Source organism: Trachemys scripta, chromosome 7 (assembly GCF_013100865.1).
Source record: "Trachemys scripta elegans isolate TJP31775 chromosome 7, CAS_Tse_1.0, whole genome shotgun sequence".
Classification (NCBI taxonomy): Eukaryota; Metazoa; Chordata; order Testudines; family Emydidae; genus Trachemys; species Trachemys scripta.
This window is the reverse complement of record NC_048304.1, coordinates 59,466,195-59,483,176: the sequence shown is the minus strand read 5'-3', so window position 1 is coordinate 59,483,176 and position 16,982 is coordinate 59,466,195. Positions and strand designations below refer to the sequence as shown.

At 43.2% G+C, this 16,982-nt stretch overlaps 1 protein-coding gene across 2 annotated transcripts in view; it reads right to left on the bottom strand.

Annotated features, from left to right (window-relative positions):
- The window catches only part of WDFY4 (WDFY family member 4), a 240,142-nt gene that overhangs the window by 207,126 nt on the left and 16,034 nt on the right, over window positions 1-16,982 (bottom strand). For both annotated transcript variants that reach the window (XR_004646538.1, XM_034776723.1), the window contains exons 3-5: window positions 7,333-7,447; window positions 6,573-6,676; window positions 4,962-5,105 (exon numbers count right to left, since the gene is read on the bottom strand). Coding sequence is in view for 1 of the 2 variants with exons in the window: in XM_034776723.1 (XP_034632614.1) it covers window positions 4,962-5,105; window positions 6,573-6,676; window positions 7,333-7,447 (363 nt within the window). In the remaining variant the exon portion in view is untranslated. The remainder of the gene's footprint in view (window positions 1-4,961; window positions 5,106-6,572; window positions 6,677-7,332; window positions 7,448-16,982) is intronic.

Sequence of the window (16,982 nt, the reverse complement as noted above, 5' to 3'; positions counted from 1 at the left end):
AAATATGCCATATTCATACTATGCTGCACACTCTCTCAATCTTGTTGGCCGCAGTGCTGTTGATTGTTGTCCAGTGGCAGTAAGGTTTTTCTCAACAGTCCAGTTACTTTATACATTTTTCTCTGCCTCAACACACCAATGGGCAGTTCTTAAAACATATTTGGGCATATGGATGCATTAGAAAGTATAGTTGAAGACCAATCACAAAAGGGAGAAACTATACGAGAGGTAGAAAACATTGCAAACAAGATGTAAAAACTAGAGTTTGTATTCATGTTGACCATGTGGAATGAAATTTTACAACACTTTTACCACACAAGTCAAGATCTCCAAGAAAAAGAATTGGATTTGAAAACATGTGCAGATCTCTGTCAATCATTAGCAGACCACTTACACACTTTGAGGAATGATTTTGAAAGATTTGAAGACATATCAAAAGATATCTTGCCTGATACTAACTACAAAGAAGCCCAGTCCCACAAGCGAATCAGGAAAAAAACAAGCGAATGATAGCAGTGCAACAGAAACAGCATTGAATCCTAGAGACAAATGTCACGTATCTACTTACTACGCTATAATTGATACACTTGAAGCTAATATGAAGAGGAGAGTTGAAGTGTACAAAGAAGTATCAAGTAGATTTTCTTCTCTAAACTATATGGACTTATCTGACGAACAATATTCACAAAGTTCCCAAAAGCTAGTTGACTCATACCCTGTTGACTTGAACATGAATCTCTGTGGAGAAGTACAGCAGTTCCACTGTTATATGTGTGCAAAGTTTAATGAAACAGGAAAAATGAAATTCAGTCACATTGATCTTCATGACACAATATTGAAAGATGGAACACAATGTGTATTTCTAAATGTAGAGATCGCACTACGTATTTTTCTAACATTGATGATTACTAACTGCTCCGCAGAACACTCTTTTTCTCAGCTGAAAACAATAAAAAACCCTCAGAGAACAACAGAGTGTCAGGACAGACTTGATTCACTTTCTCTATCGTGTATGGAAGCAGACATGCTTCCTCGAGTCAGCTTCGATGAACTTATCCAGAATTTTGCAATCAGAAAATCTAGAAAGAAGCTATTTTAATTTCAGCATACATGTAAGTTTTGTGTCATTTTGAAAAATAAAATTTTATTTTACAATATAGTATTGTTTTTATTTTGAATTACATATGGGGGGGCACCATAATCTTTTCAGTGCTTAGGGCCTCTAAAGGTCTTAATCCGGCCCTGCTGTTATTGGACCAATTTCTCTTGGTGGACAAGAGAGGGACAAGCTCTAGTAGCTCAAAAGCTTGTCTCAGTCTCTTCCGTCAACAGAAGTTGGTCCAATTACAGATATTACCTCACCCATCTTGTCTCTCTCATTTCCTAGGACCACTACAGCTACTACAACTGTGCAAACTTTTTTTTTTTAGGAAACTCATGCAACTTAACAAGCAGACTCTGACACAGAGCTGCTCAGAACTTCCCATGCAGCACATTTCCCAAGGAGAAATGTGGCTTCAGCCAAAGCAACGTTTTTCACAGGAATGGGTCAATTCTGATGAAAAACTTTGGATTTTCCTATGGGAAATATCAGCATGAAGACTCATAGATTCATAGATTCATAGATTATAGGACTGGAAGGGACCTCGAGAGGTCATCGAGTCCAGTCCCCTGCCCGCATGGCAGGACCAAATACTGTCTAGACCATCCCTGATAGACATTTATCTAACCTACTCTTAAATATCTCCAGAGATGGAGATTCCACAACCTCCCTAGGCAATTTATTCCAGTGTTTAACCACCCTGACAGTTAGGAACTTTTTCCTAATGTCCAACCTAGACCTCCCTTGCTGCAGTTTAAACCCATTGTTTCTGGTTCTATCCTTAGAGGCTAAGGTGAACAAGTTCTCTCCCTCCTCCTTATGACACCCTTTTAGATACCTGAAAACTGCTATCATGTCCCCTCTCAGTCTTCTCTTTTCCAAACTAAACAAACCCAGTTCTTTCAGCCTTCCTTCATAGGTCATGTTCTCAAGACCTTTAATCATTCTTGTTGCTCTTCTTTGGACCCTTTCCAATTTCTCGACATCTTTTTTAAAATGCGGCGCGCAGAACTGGACACAATACTCCAGCTGAGGCCTAACCAGAGCAGAGTAGAGCGGAAGAATGACTTCTCGTGTCTTGCTCACAACACACCTGTTAATGCATCCCAGAATCATGTTTGCTTTTTTTGCAACAGCATCACACTGTTGACTCATATTTAGCTTGTGGTCCACTATAACCCCTAGATCCCTTTCTGCCGTACTCCTTCCTAGACAGTCTTTTCCCATTCTGTATGTGTGAAATTGATTTTTCCTTCCTAAGTGGAGCACTTTGCATTTGTCTTTGTTAAACTTCATCCTGTTTACCTCAGCCCATTTCTCCAATTTGTCCAGATCATTTTGAATTATGACCCTGTCCTCCAAAGTAGTTGCAATCCCTCCCAGTTTGGTATCATCCGCAAACTTAATAAGCGTACTTTCTATGCCAATATCTAAGTCGTTGATGAAGATATTGAACAGAGCCGGTCCCAAAACAGACCCCTGCGGAACCCCACTCGTTACGCCTTTCCAGCAGGATTGGGAACCATTAATAACAACTCTCTGAGTACGGTTATCCAGCCAGTTATGCACCCACCTTATAGTAGCCCCATCTAATTTGTATTTGCCTAGTTTATCGATAAGAATATCATGCGAGACCGTATCAAATGCCTTACTAAAGTCTAGGTATACCACATCCACCGCTTCACCCTTATCCACAAGGCTCGTTATCCTATCAAAGAAAGCTATCAGATTGGTTTGACATGATTTGTTCTTCACAAATCCATGCTGGCTGTTCCCTATCACCTTACCACCTTCCAAGTGTTTGCAGATGATTTCCTTAATTACTTGCTCCATTATCTTCCCTGGCACAGAAGTTAAACTAACTGGTCTGTAGTTACCTGGGTTGTTTTTATTTCCCTTTTTATAGATGGGCACTATATTTGCCCTTTTCCAGTCTTCTGGAATCTCTCCCGTCTCCCATGACTTTCCAAAGATAATAGCTAGAGGCTCAGATACCTCCTCTATTAGCTCCTTGAGTATTCTAGGATGCATTTCATCAGGCCCGGGTGACTTGCAGGCATCTAACTTTTCTAAGTGATTTTTAACTTGTTCTTTTTTTATTTTATCCGCTAAACCTACCCCCTTCCCATTAGCATTCACTATGTTAGGCATTCCTTCAGACTTCTCGGTGAAGACCGAAACAAAGAAGTCATTAAGCATCTCTGCCATTTCCAAGTTTCCTGTTACTGTTTCTCCCTCTTCACTAAGCAGTGGACCTACCCTGTCTTTGGTCTTCCTCTTGCTTCTAATGTATTGATAAAAAGTCTTCTTGTTTCCTTTTATTCCCGTAGCTAGTTTGAGCTCATTTTGTGCCTTTGCCTTTCTAATCTTGCCCCTGCATTCCTGTGTTGTTTGCCTATATTCATCCTTTGTAATCTGTCCTAGTTTCCATTTTTTATACGACTCCTTTTTATTTTTTAGATCGTGCAAGATCTCGTGGTTAAGCCAAGGTGGTCTTTTGCCACATTTTCTATCTTTCCTAACCAGTGGAATAGCTTGCTTTTGGGCCCTTAATAGTGTCCCTTTGAAAAACTGCCAACTCTCCTCAGTTGTTTTTCCCCTCAGTCTTGATTCCCATGGGACTTTACCCATCAGCTCTCTGAGCTTCCCAAAATCTGCCTTCCTGAAATCCATTGTCTCTATTTTGCTGTTCTCCCTTCTACCCTTCTTTAGAATTGCAAACTCTATGATTTCATGATCACTTTCACCCAGGCTGCCTTCTACTTTCACATTCTCAACGAGTTCCTCCCTATTTGTTAAAATCAAGTCTAGAACAGCTTCCCCCCTAGTAGCTTTTTCAACCTTCTGAAATAAAAAGTTGTCTGCAATGCAGTCCAAGAATTTGTTGGATAGTCTGTGCCCCGCTGTGTTATTTTCCCAACATACATCCGGATAGTTGAAGTCCCCCATCACCACCAAATCTTGGGCTTTGGATGATTTTGTTAGTTGCTTGAAAAAAGCCTCATCCACTTCTTCCACCTGGTTAGGTGGCCTGTAGTAGACTCCTAGCAGGACATCTCCCTTGTTTTTTGCCCCTTTAAGCCTAACCCAGAGACTCTCAACACTTCCGTCTCCTATGTCCATCTCTACCTCAGTCCAAGTGTGTACATTTTTAATATATAAGGCAACACCTCCTCCCTTTTTCCCCTGTCTATCCTTCCTGAGCAAGCTGTACCCATCCACACCAACATTCCAATCATGTGTATTATCCCACCAAGTTTCAGTGATGCCAACAATGTCATAGTTGTATTTATTTATTAGCACTTCCAGTTCTTCCTGCTTATTCCCCATACTTCTCGCATTTGTATATACGCATCTAAGATACTGGTTTGATCTTTCCTCCCGGTTTTGTCCTGACTCTCCTTTCTCTCTGCCAATATAGCCCACACTCCCTCTCGTTTCCGACCCATCTCCCCGGTCTCCATGTTCCCCACTTACCTGTGGGCTTTGCTCACCTGTCCCCGTCGAACCTAGTTTAAAGCCCTCCTCGTTTTGAGCTGATATGTAGAAACACATGTTTGTTTCAACTTAAAATGTCACATTGTTTTTAAAAAACAAAACAAACTGACATTTTAAGTCAAAATGTCGATTCGAAAGAAAAATGTTCATTTCAAGCTGGTTCAAAACATGGGAAAACTGAAAATTTTGGACAGAAAAGTTTCAGGCTAGTATTGGAAAGAACAGCACAATCCACGCATGTCTGGTTTAGCATGATAAACTGATAAACTCCATCCCAAAGTCTGAATGAGCACCAGCATCCATTCCTCTTCCAGGGTCCCTGAGTGCTCAAAACCAAGGAGTACTAGAGGGGATCCCTTACCTGAACAAACATCTCCTGAACTTGCTCATCCTCCTCCCTTGTCCCTCCATCACTGCTTTTCCCCAAAGGAAAGGTGAAGAAAAGGTACAGGCACTGCATCAGAGCGACCGGAAGGCCGGATTTGATGATGTTCCACAGTGTCCCCTGAATAGAAAAAACATCACACACAATGACTATTGTACTTCTCCCTGAGTTTCTATCCATTCACCCTGCAGCCTCGGGACTCCTGCATCCTATCCCTGCTGTCACTCAAAAGTTCTAGACAGTGTGCATCATAGTGACAAGATCATGTAGCTGGGCAGTACCTGCTATGGGGCAGCAGGCATCCTGACTGGACCTCCTACAAGCTACCTGATTAGGCTGTCCATCTTCTATGTTTATGGTGCCTCTGAGCCTATACAGACACCTGAAATGTCCTGCACTAGGAAGTCTGTAGTGGAGTCATGCAAGGGATCCAACCCGCAGTCTGACTAGCAGCTCATATCAGTGTCTGCCTCATCTTTAGCCACTGGGAACAGACTATAGCAACTGAGATCTGTGATGCTAAGTCAGGAGCAGCATGTATGCAGTTTAGCAGAGGACTGTGATGACTGCATGTTTGCAACCTGCTGAGTCATTGCACATACATTTTAGAAAAAGCATGATTAAAAGTAAGAGGCAACCTTTCCAAGAGACTTGACTTTTCTGGCACTAACAAATTAATTTCCTCCCTTCTCCAGAAAGTCCTTGTACTAACTAATCAACCGCAGGAATGAGGAAGTAACAGTGTGGCTGCTTCAGCTTACAGGGAAGTGATCAGAAACAAGCTAAGTAGAGGAGGGGTTGGGTAGTGTACAAAGCTTAAAGACATCTTGTGCTATATGAAATATCAAACTTTTAAACTGTATGAAGATCTCACTGCAACTATCACACTGTGCCTCTGCCAATAAAACAGTCTAAAGGGCCTCTCTCAGTTACATAGATAATGTTCTTTAACAGCTGTGTGTAAGATTTAATTTCATATATTTGGATGAAAAGACACCTGTCTGGGCTGCATGGACATCAACTGTCACATGGCTCTTTTCATAGGAAACAGGCTTTGCAATGGAACCCTGGGCCAGATTTTCTCCCTCCCCTGTTGTTGTGCAGTGCTGCTGCCGACATCCTCCACTCCAGAGGTGGCTGCATTCCAGTGCTGCTGTATGTAGACAGCTTGTAAAGTGCTTTAGGATTCTTCAGGGTAAAAGGGTGCAGACTCCAAGCATGTCTGCAGCAGATCGCTAGTTCCCTGCTCAGGTCTCCCCTAGGTGTATAGCTTGGAATAATAGAGCAGGACTGAAGCCGATTCAGGGGAACTGAGCAAAAACAGCTGCCTGGCAGGCAGAGTGGGGCAGAACTCCCCTGTCTTTTCACTGGAGGCCAGTTTGTAACCCACATTGGGCATCTTATCTTTGATTTTATGCTTGGGGAGTAACGTTTTGTTATAACCTCTGCAGATTAATGCTCAAGGATAAAGCCTTGGAGACAATACTCACTTACTGAAAACTGGGGGTTCTGTTACTGGAGCGGCTGCCTCACTCCTCTAGCTCCCGGGCCTTTGCAGGGAGAAGGTGCACTTTTGCTTTCTCTTACCGAGTCAGTCTGTGAGAGGAGGTACACCGATCTCAGAAGCACGCAGCCATCTTCCTCTTCCCCTTTCAGCTGCAGCAACTGCCCCACGGCCAGCCGAGCATCCTCTATCATCACAACAGTAGACTTCAGTTCCATTAAGGAAGCTGACAACATTGTACTGAGGAACTCTTAGTGAACTGGGTGAAACTAGCGAAGCTACATTAACTAAGGGCATGACCCAAAGCCCACTGATGTCAGTGGAAGGACTTTAATAGGCTTTGGATGGGGCACCAAGTGCGCAGTTAGGCAATGCAAATTAGTTGGTTCATGGAGTTTACAATCTCCCCTGGCAATGCCAGCATAGTTCATAAGCTCTGCCAACCACATAGTTCAAGGAATTTACAGTGGACACTGGGAAAGCAACGCAAGGCTCATGATCTTTTGTTTTTATTTTTAAGACAGAACAAACATTTAAGAAATAAAATGCTAAGAGTTATTACAATCGTCGCCAGGTAGATCAGAAAACCGGGAATGCAAATGGTTCAAAGCAAGTTAACTTGGCACAGATGGGGCCAGGGCCACAGCTGGTGTAAATCAGTGATGCTCTATTGAAGTCAATGCCAGTTTAAACCAGCTAAAGATCTGACTTAGTATTTTCTATTGCTGTTTCCCCACCTTTCCTTAAATGCATAGCATAATACATTACAGCTCATGGTTAAATTTGGCTCACAAAACACACAGGATTGAGCACATCCCAGGCCATGTGCCCTCTGGCTATTACCTGCAGGTTTGCCGTTTAGCTTCTTCTTGATTTCTTTGGTCAGAAGTTTGGAAACCTCACTTGCTAAAAATTGAATGTTCGGGAAAGAGACTATCCCAGCAGACTCTTCCCAGGCCTGAAATACAGAAAATGGGAACAATTGTTTAAGTGTTGCTGATGCAGGATGTCTGTGTGGATGGAGAAGCACTTGGACCCAGTGAGGAGAGCTGAAATTGACCAAACCAGGGTTTTTAGCCAATCCCACCAGGATAACTCCTCAAGCAACATTTGCCAGACTGAAACTGCAGGATTCTGAAGTTGGAAACAAGATTCAAGAACATACTTTGAATAATGTAAGGAACCGGTGAGCATGTGCATACACCACTGCTCCCTACTGGATAGAACTGGAATTGCTCAACTATTTCTCATAGGTCCTATACTGCTCACTGCCAACAGTATTTGTAATTTGTGTTGAGTAGCACCCAAAACGCACTAGCCATTTTCCAAACACATAAGACACATTCCCTGCTCTGGGGAGTTTACATTTAGAACTGTTTGAAAAATTTTGAACAAAACATTTGCCTATTGGAAAATGGGATTTCAGTTAAGTCTTCCAAAGGAAGAGCGAGATTTTTGGTGGCATTTTCTGTTGAGAAAATCTAAATAAAATATTTTGTGTCCGTCAAAGTCCTAGGCACTCTGTCAGCTCAGGCACAAAGAAACCACAGAGGGATCCAGGACTACAACTCCCATGAGGCACTGTATGGGCTCATCCACAGAGAGGTCACAGCAGGAGCCAGTACTACAACTCCCATGAGGCACTGCAGCAGGGCAGATTGACTCAGAGATAATGTTCACCCAAAACAAAATGTTGAGTTTCAGGTTGACAGACTGAAATGTTTTGATTCAGGAACATCGACATTTTGTTTGGATTGAAACCAGCAAAACTCGACATTTCCAGATCAAAAGGTTTTTTGGAAGGTTTCAACATTTCAACCCTGTCCCAATTTGGGATGAAAACAAATGCTGAAATATCAGAATTTCCTGCAGGATGGAAATGCTGTTTTTCAACCAGCTCTGCTTACAGTCTACAAGGAAACAAAACAAAGGGCAGGGAAAGGGACAGGACAACTGTTCTCCTCTGGCTCATTAGGTTATAGGCTGTGCTCTTGGACTAGGAGCTTGAGTTTGAGGTCCCTTATGTCTATGAAGTTCAGAGGTCATAGTAGGCAGAAGAGCAGCAATTGAAATTCCTAGCTGGGTAGGGTTTAGCTACAATAATGTAAAACGAGAGGATCTCACGCTTCATTGCAGCTGAGCCATATGCCCTGCCGGGCCCTCACCCCCCAGTGTGAACAGTTCCCTCACTCAAACACTCTGGTCAGAAAATTTTCCTGGAAGTCAGGCTTTTCCGGTTTTCCCAATTCTCACCAAAATCAATAGGATGTCTAGAACTTACCACTCCATGCTGGAACCCATGCAGGATATCATCAAACAATTACAATCTATACTCAGTGGGGACCCCATCCTGAAAGAAATCTTTCCTGAACCCCCTCTTCTGGCCTTCAAACAACCTCACTAAGCTCCTCATCAGAAGGAAGCTCCCCACACACCAACTGAAAGTGGCACCAGAACCTGCCAGAACAACAGATGCAAAACCTGCAGACTTATCTCTAGTGCTACAATGCTCAACATACCCACAACATGCCTTTCAAGATCCATAGATCCTACACATGCATGTAGTGTATCTCATCCAGTGCACTAAATGCCACAACAACAACTATGTGGGTGAAACCAGACAATCACTATGTTCTCAAATTAACTCACACAGGGAAGAGACAAAAAGACCACATCACCTGTGGGTGAACACTTATCACGAAACGATCACTCTGTATCTGACCTTTCAATCCTCATTGCTAAAGGAAACCAACACAACACTTTAAAAAGAAAAGCCTAGGAGCTTCAATTCATAACTTTGCTAGACACTAAAAATCCTGGTCTTAATAAAGATGCTGGATTTATGGTTTAATACAATAATGTGTAACCCACTAATCCCCTTTTCCCCCCTATAATTACAGGGGAACAGTGGTGGGCAAACTTTTCTAGTCATGCTCCCCCTTACCATTCACAGCATTTGTCATGACTCCCCTCCATTACCTGTAATATGAAATTGTGGTTTTTTGCAAGTTGGTGGAAGGAACTAAAAATTTATTTTTATTACTAAATTTATAAGAGTAGGTAAAGGTTATTAGGAAGTAGTAAACACAAAGTGTCACAAACTGCAAATGCATTAAAACAAAATTCAAATTAAAAAAAAAGTAACCACTCATATTAACTGTTCCTTCTTCAGTGAAACGGATGGGCCTGCATTTCTGAGACAATAACATTCATTCTCGGCTTTATCTCAGAAACTGCTACTCTGAGATCATTATCCACCTGCAGTCGTGAGCCCTGTTTGGGCTTGATTGCCACCAGCTTGGCAAAGGTACTCTCACATAGGTATGTGGACGGGAATGGCAAGAGCACTTCCATGGCAATTGCGGAGAGTCCTGGGTACTCCTTTTTCAGAGAGCCAAAAGCTTCTCAGAGCTTTTCCTTTGAATTCCATCGACTGGGTGAGATCACTTGACAACTCTGACTCCATTTCTTGTTCTGCAAGAGGAAGATGTGTAGCTGCAAAACCTGTGCAAAAAGGGTTTATAATCCAATCCACCTCCTCTGCTGGCAATCCATGAAACTTCTCCGATAACTCGAGGGAGATTTTTCAGGTGTTTGGAAACAACTTCATCAGTCTGTTTGCGGTCAAGTTGAAATTCTGCTGTGAATTCACTGAGGTGATGCAAACTGTCTGCATTTCCTTCTTCATATTTCTCTCTCCACAGAGTGAATTTCTTCAGGAATGCAGAAATCTTGTCACCAAGATGATGTGGTTATTTCCTTGGAGTGAAGAGTTGAGATGATTTAAGTTCTCAGAAATGTCTATGAGATAGCAAAGAATCAAGAACCAGTGCAGGGTTGTGTTCCAACAGGAAGAGATGGAGTTCATCCTTGAGAGACTGACAACACAGCAAAGCACCTTCCCTTGAGACAACCATCTGACTTCCACATGCAGAAGGATGCCCATTTAATTGCACAGAACAGAAAATAGCTGGCTTTTTAAAGGTCTTGCTTTTACAAAATTCACAAGTTGCACTGCATCATTCAAAACCTTGTTTGCTTCGGGTTCTAGTTTTTTAACAGCCAGAGCCTCACAGTGTATCATGCAATGCGTGAATTTAACATAGGGAGCAATGCCGAGTACTTTCCCTATGAAGCATTTCTTGGGACCCAACATCACAGCTCTGCCATCAGTACACATGCCAATGCAATTAGACCTTGACAGGCCATGTGCTCTGAAGAATTCATTCACAAGACTGAAGATGTCTTCTCCCATAGTTTGCCCGTCAAGTCAATGGCAGAACAGCAAAGCTTCCAGAATTTCCTCCTCATAGCAATACCTAACACACACAATGAACGGAGCCAAATTCACAATATGAATGCTCTCATCAAGTTCTATGGCAAATTTTGTGCTTTGTTTAACTCTAGTCAAAAGTTGCAATTTGATAGCTTCAGAAAGTTAATTGATCCACTGGCTCACTGTATCCTATAACAAAGGAATATTTTTCAAAGTTTCACCATATCTATCTTCATGCATTATTTGACACATCTTTACGCAGCTGGTAATACTATTGCCTCACCAATGGTGTGCGGCTTCATTGACTTAGCAATCAAATATGCTACTTCCAGGGATGCTTTCAGAGCTTTTAATGGCACAGTCACTTGTTTTTTCATCATGTCTCTTTGACCGCTCAATACCTTAGCATGGCTTTTGAAAAAAATTAACATCTTTATTTGCGTGTTCAGAATGGTTCATAATTGTGGGGGGAGGATGTAAGCAGGGTCTGAATGAATTCTCCCCTAACAGCTAGCTGGGAGAGAGAGAGAGACTTCAGGAACAAACTGTATTTACATGAACACACCTACTCTGCATAGATATCCAGCAGATGTCGCTCAAAGTGATCAAGTTGCTGGCGCTACAAATCACTTTAGTATTGAATGCAGGGGTAGTGAAATGTTATCAATGTTGTTGTCTTTATTGTATGAATAAAGGGGAGCAGAACTGTGCTTAACCTGTCCCAAATGAGGGGGTCACCCTCAACTGAAAGGACCTCGTTAAGCCAGAGCCTCGAATGCCAGAGCCCTGTGAAAGTACAAGGGGTGGGGAGAAGTGTCCCAACCAGGAGATGTGGATTCTCCCTAAGAGTCTCATATCTGGTTTAACCTGTTCCTCCCCATTGCTCAACAATAGAGCTATATGGGCTCTGTTAGGAGTCTTTTTGTTATTTTAAGTGTTTAAAAGAGCTGACAATCACTTGTGGTAGGACAGTGTCCCTGCCCAGTCTAAGAGCTAAAAATCACTAGAAGCTGGGTGGAATCTCAAGGGACTGACCTGCAGAGGTCACACAATGGTGCTGGTGAGACAATGAGCGGCACGTTGGCTGGCAGGGCAGCTGGCAGAGAGGAACCACAGCTGGTGGGGCAGCCAGCCAGAGCAAGTGCTTATTGGCAGAGCAAGCAAGGTGCCTTCTTCCCCAGGTGGGAGGTGAACTCACACAGCTGCACCTCTGAACTCTGGGTCCTCACTGACCAAGGACAACCACTGTGAGTGGAGTCTGTGAGGGAGTCGAGAGGGGCACTGTAAAGGAACTTTTGGTTGTAGAACTCAAGAATATGAGGCAGAAGGCACTGCCCCACGCACTCTGGGGTGGGTGTCCTGCTCACAGTTTTATGTTTATTAATCCTGCTTGTGGCATTTTCCCTAATTAACTTCTGGTGACTTCCGTTCTTTCATTAAAAGTTTATTTTCTACATTCAGACTCTGTGCTTATGAGTGGGGAAGTATTGCCTCTCAGAGACACCCGGGGAGGTGTGTAATTTTCCCAGGTTACTGGGTGGGGGCTTGAGCCTGTTCTGTGTTGTATTGTTGAAGAGGAACCCCTAGATATTGAACCCAGCCCTGATTGCTGCCGGCTCCACCTGGCAGAAGCGTTACAATCATAACGTATCATCTGTGCTTCGACAGTTTCATGCTGTCATTTGGTAATACCTCAGGACGCAAAACACATAGTTGTCATTGCTCATGATTGACAAGAGCCCATGAGAATCCCAGTTTTATATATTTATCTTGATATTTTCTTAAGTTAAAACTTAAAGATTCTTTGATATAACTTTTCACAACAGACTTACTAGCGCTAACACTTGTTGAAGGTTCGCATACAAGTTCAGCTGCATTACCCTCCATATCAGTGGGTTGTTGGGGTTTTTTTTAACTTCTATTGGAGTAACATTAATATCTGATGAGGAATCAGAAACACTGCAACATTTACTATTACCATCCACAACCAACTTATCCATTTTGTTTGAAAAAGATCAAACTAACCTTTAAGAATACGTACAATAACCATGCACTCGATACTGACTATCCCTAGAGTCTTTGCTTGGCACTTTTTATGGCACCAAAATCTGTGCATTGCTGTAGAGATGAAAAAACATATAGTGCATGCCCCTGTGTGGAAATACGTTTTAAATCCTTCTCTGCAAAGAACATTGCCCCAAACAGCAGTCACCGCTCTCCAACCACTCGGTTCTGAAGGCAGTGCCGCCACCCGCAGCATCACAGAAATAAGGGTGGCAAGGTGGTGCTAGTAAGTCTGCTGTGAAAAGTGATATTAACAAAAGTTTCCTTGTGCCCCCTGCAGAGAACCTCTTGCACCCCCATTTGCATACCACTGCCTTAGAATATGTGCTAACTACTTATGCTAAAACTATCTGTTTGATCTTGTACTTAGGTGTAATACCTTTCCCACACCGGAAGAAGAGCCCCGGTGTGGCTCGAAAGCTTGACTCTCTCACCAACAGAAGTTGGTCCAATAAAAGATATTACTTCACCCACCTTGTCTCTCTAGAACGTTCCCTGGAATCTTGGAATTGATCGGATGCGGTTTTCAAGAGAGTTATCACATTACAGACAGACAGAGAAATGCCATCAAGTTGAGCATAGGGCCTTATTTCACTCGGTTGACAAACTGATTCTTTGGTACAACTTAAATCCGACTAAAGGAAATAGTTCATTTCTGAAGTGTTGAAATAATGACAACAGACACTTACAGCCCAGGGTCTGCAACCACTCCACAAAGCATCACAAGCACCTCTGAGCCAGGGTATTGTCTCACAATTACAGATGCGGGGATTGGCGAGGAGAAGACACACCACAGAGAACACATGACCTGCCCAAGGCTGGGCAGTGAGTTAGTGGCACAGCTGACAACAAAACCCAGAAGCCTTGATCTCCCATTCCCTGATCTGGTTGTTAGATAGTGTGGCTTAGTGAAGAGAGCACTGGAGTAGGACTCAGGTTCTATTTCCAGGCCTGCTGGGTCACCGTGGGCAAATCTCTGTGCCTCAATTTTCCTATCTGTACAATGGAGCGAAGGATACCAGGTATTATTATTAAATCTTTTTTTCATCAAAATTGTGGAGGGGAAGAAGTGCCATTTTATTAATTTTACCCGTTCTAAATGGCTGCTTAATGGCTGGTTTTCCATTGCACTGACCGAGTAGATCATTTACCATTTTTATCCACATAACAGATTTCCTAACTGGGACTTATAAAACTGTTTCTTCTCCAAAGCGTCAAAAACAATCTGGACTAAGCCTTTGCACCAAACCATGGCTCTGGAGCAGACGGTGCTACTTTCATCCACAATGCATAGTACCCCAAATCCGACTTATTATTTAACATTTCTATTGCAATAGTGACCAACAGCCAGGTTGGGGCCACGTTGTGCTAGCTGTACAAACATATAGTGCATGCCCCAAAGAACTTACAGTCTAAAAGATAAGACTTAAGGGCTGCATGAGACAAACAAGTGAAGGAGACAAGGTAACAAAAATACCAAGACATTTGCAATTCCTACCCAGTCAGGAGCAGACATCGCAAACTGCAAGCCCCTATGCAATATGAGCAAGAGTATGGCAATTTGTCCGTTTCCTAGGACCCAGTCTTTATCTGCAGTGTAACCCACTGACTGCAAAGCCATTGTTTTCACAGAACAGAAGCTCTCTGAGCACAGAGCTTCAGCATACCTGCAAGTGAAATGTGCAGACGGCAATGCAGGGAGACCATCCAGGCTTCTACTTCTGCTTTACTGGATGAGAAATTCCTCTGTATCTAAGTTCATTATAAGTTGTATTGACTGTGTACCCTCTTGCTACAAATGAGCAGAGTGTGATTGCATTGTGCCCCTACCAATTCTGTTTTTAACCCAATCAATAATATTTATATACACATTATATATATATATATATATATATGTGTCAAGCCAAATATATATATATGTGTCAAGCCAAATTAAAATAATGTTCTTGTAACTGAGAACCTGTGCTGTAGATATTTGGTCATATACTGCCCCACCACTACCTTGCATAGTGGCGGGGATCATTCAGCAGGGCAAATGGAACTGCAAGAAATCCATGGGGGCACTTACTGAGATGTAATGGTTGTCTCCATGGTGCGTACCCTTGCCACTTCAGGGTGACAACAGGAATAGACCTCCGATCTTCTTGCTCTAAAAGCACAAGCCCCTACCACTTAGAAGAAGGCTCACTAGCCGCTAGCAGAATAGGGCCCAGGTCAGAGAGCTGTGCAATTCCAATTGGATCCAGCAATGGTACACCCACAGCTTCATCGTAACACAGTGCTAGTGCAAAAACCTTGCTGGAAGGCCACCTCACTCCCAATATGCACTCCAAGAGAGGAGTTGGATTCAATGGCTAAACATTGGCCACTCTCCCAACTCTGCATAGTCTGTCTCCCCAGACCCAGTGGTGAGCAGGTGTCATGCCCAACTTGCTCCCAGACTTGAAGGTCAAACCGACTCCCTTCCTTTACTGGTAACTCATAACAAACCTCAGCCTGAGCTCTCTTGCCAACCCTGGCAATTCCTCACATTTCTTTCCTATGGCACCTCCCTGTCTCTGTAGCATTTGCCATGCCCAGCTCTCCTGCCACACCTCCTCTCACGCTGCATCTGCCTCAGTGAGTCAACAAAATACACTCGGCAGTTTTACACAGGGTTCTAACTCTACTAACAGGGGAGCTCAACAGAAGAGCCATGGTATCCTATGCAGGATCATAGACCTTGTCACACTTCCATTGGGGAGGACTTAATGTTCCTCTGGAGCATCAGCTCCTGCCCAGTGCTGGAGGGCAGGATAGGAGATCTTGGCTGGATCAAAAGCCAACTGTATAATAAATCAATAACTCCAACGCTCTCAGTAGCATGAAGAGCCACAGGAGAAGCTATAGGGGTCGCGCTGCCCTGCCCTGGTTTGGATGTGAGTCACATGCACAATGTGTTCCCACTAACCCTGTGAGCCCGGATGACTCGTGGAGCTCCTGTGCTCCGCCTGTGGAGCACCCGTCCCCTCCTCCTGCCTACAGCCGCGGGAAATAGAACACAAATACTACTTAAGTGCAAAGGTTCCAAACGTGTAATGGCCATGGAGTGATGCATAGAGGAAGGAAAAGACAAAGACGGGGAGGAAGGTACTGCAAAGGGCAATCATCTTAATTAGAATGAGGAACTGGGGCTTACAAGTCCCCCCAGCCACCTCCCGTGGCTGAAAGCCTTACGACATACACAAACTGAGCAGGGATTTTGATCCCTAAGTACAGGCCAGGGAGGGAGGGAGGATTTTACAAGAAAGAAGAAAAAGACCAGATGGTAACAATCCTGATTCTCTTCAGTGTTAAAGGGTTCGATTCTCTGTGATGCAAATCTGCAGAGTTCTAGGTCATCTGGCCCAGAATGCTCACACTGTCCAAAGTTCTGCCGATTTGTCCCAGGGAACTGGGAAAACATTTCACTGAAAACATTGTAATGAACCTATGGCCCCAAGGAGTTCATGGCTCCCTCTCTGGATTGCAGTGTAGCCATTCAAGGTCCTTAAGAATGTAAAGTTCACTATCAGTGGGTAGTAGTGAGTTTTGGGAATTCACTTTCCACCAGAAGTCGTACTAGGATGTATGTGGAAAGCAAAGGCACAAGGGGTGTGAATATGGCCAAGGAGACCTTGTTTAAAAATGCGACTGCCTCTGCAGTTCTGAGCATGCATCATGGGGAAGAGAAACCCTTCCTCCTAGATGTGCTAAAAATTATTTTTTTCGTCATAGTGGTAGATCAAAAATAAACATGACTTCCTGCCTTTCTGCATAGTTCTAAATCCTTAGATTTCTAGCTTTGGGTGTACAGTCAAAAGAATTTCTGCAACAGCAAGCCGGATGGCTAACGTCCTCAATCCTTTGAAAGTTTCATTCCAAAAAATATCCCTTCCATAGAAGTAATGCTGAATAGCAAAGAAGATTTTCTGAAGCTCCTATATATAGTCACTACTGGCTAACTCCAGCTTATTTCTTGTTGATTGATTGGACTGTGAACTGCTGAATAAGGCTGTGTGAAATATTGACAACTTGATACTTTTGGGGGTCCCTTCCAGGCCTACATTGCTCTGATTGCTTGGTGTCTGAAGCTTTCATGTTTCATTGCAACTTTGTGTTTTTCCTCCCTATC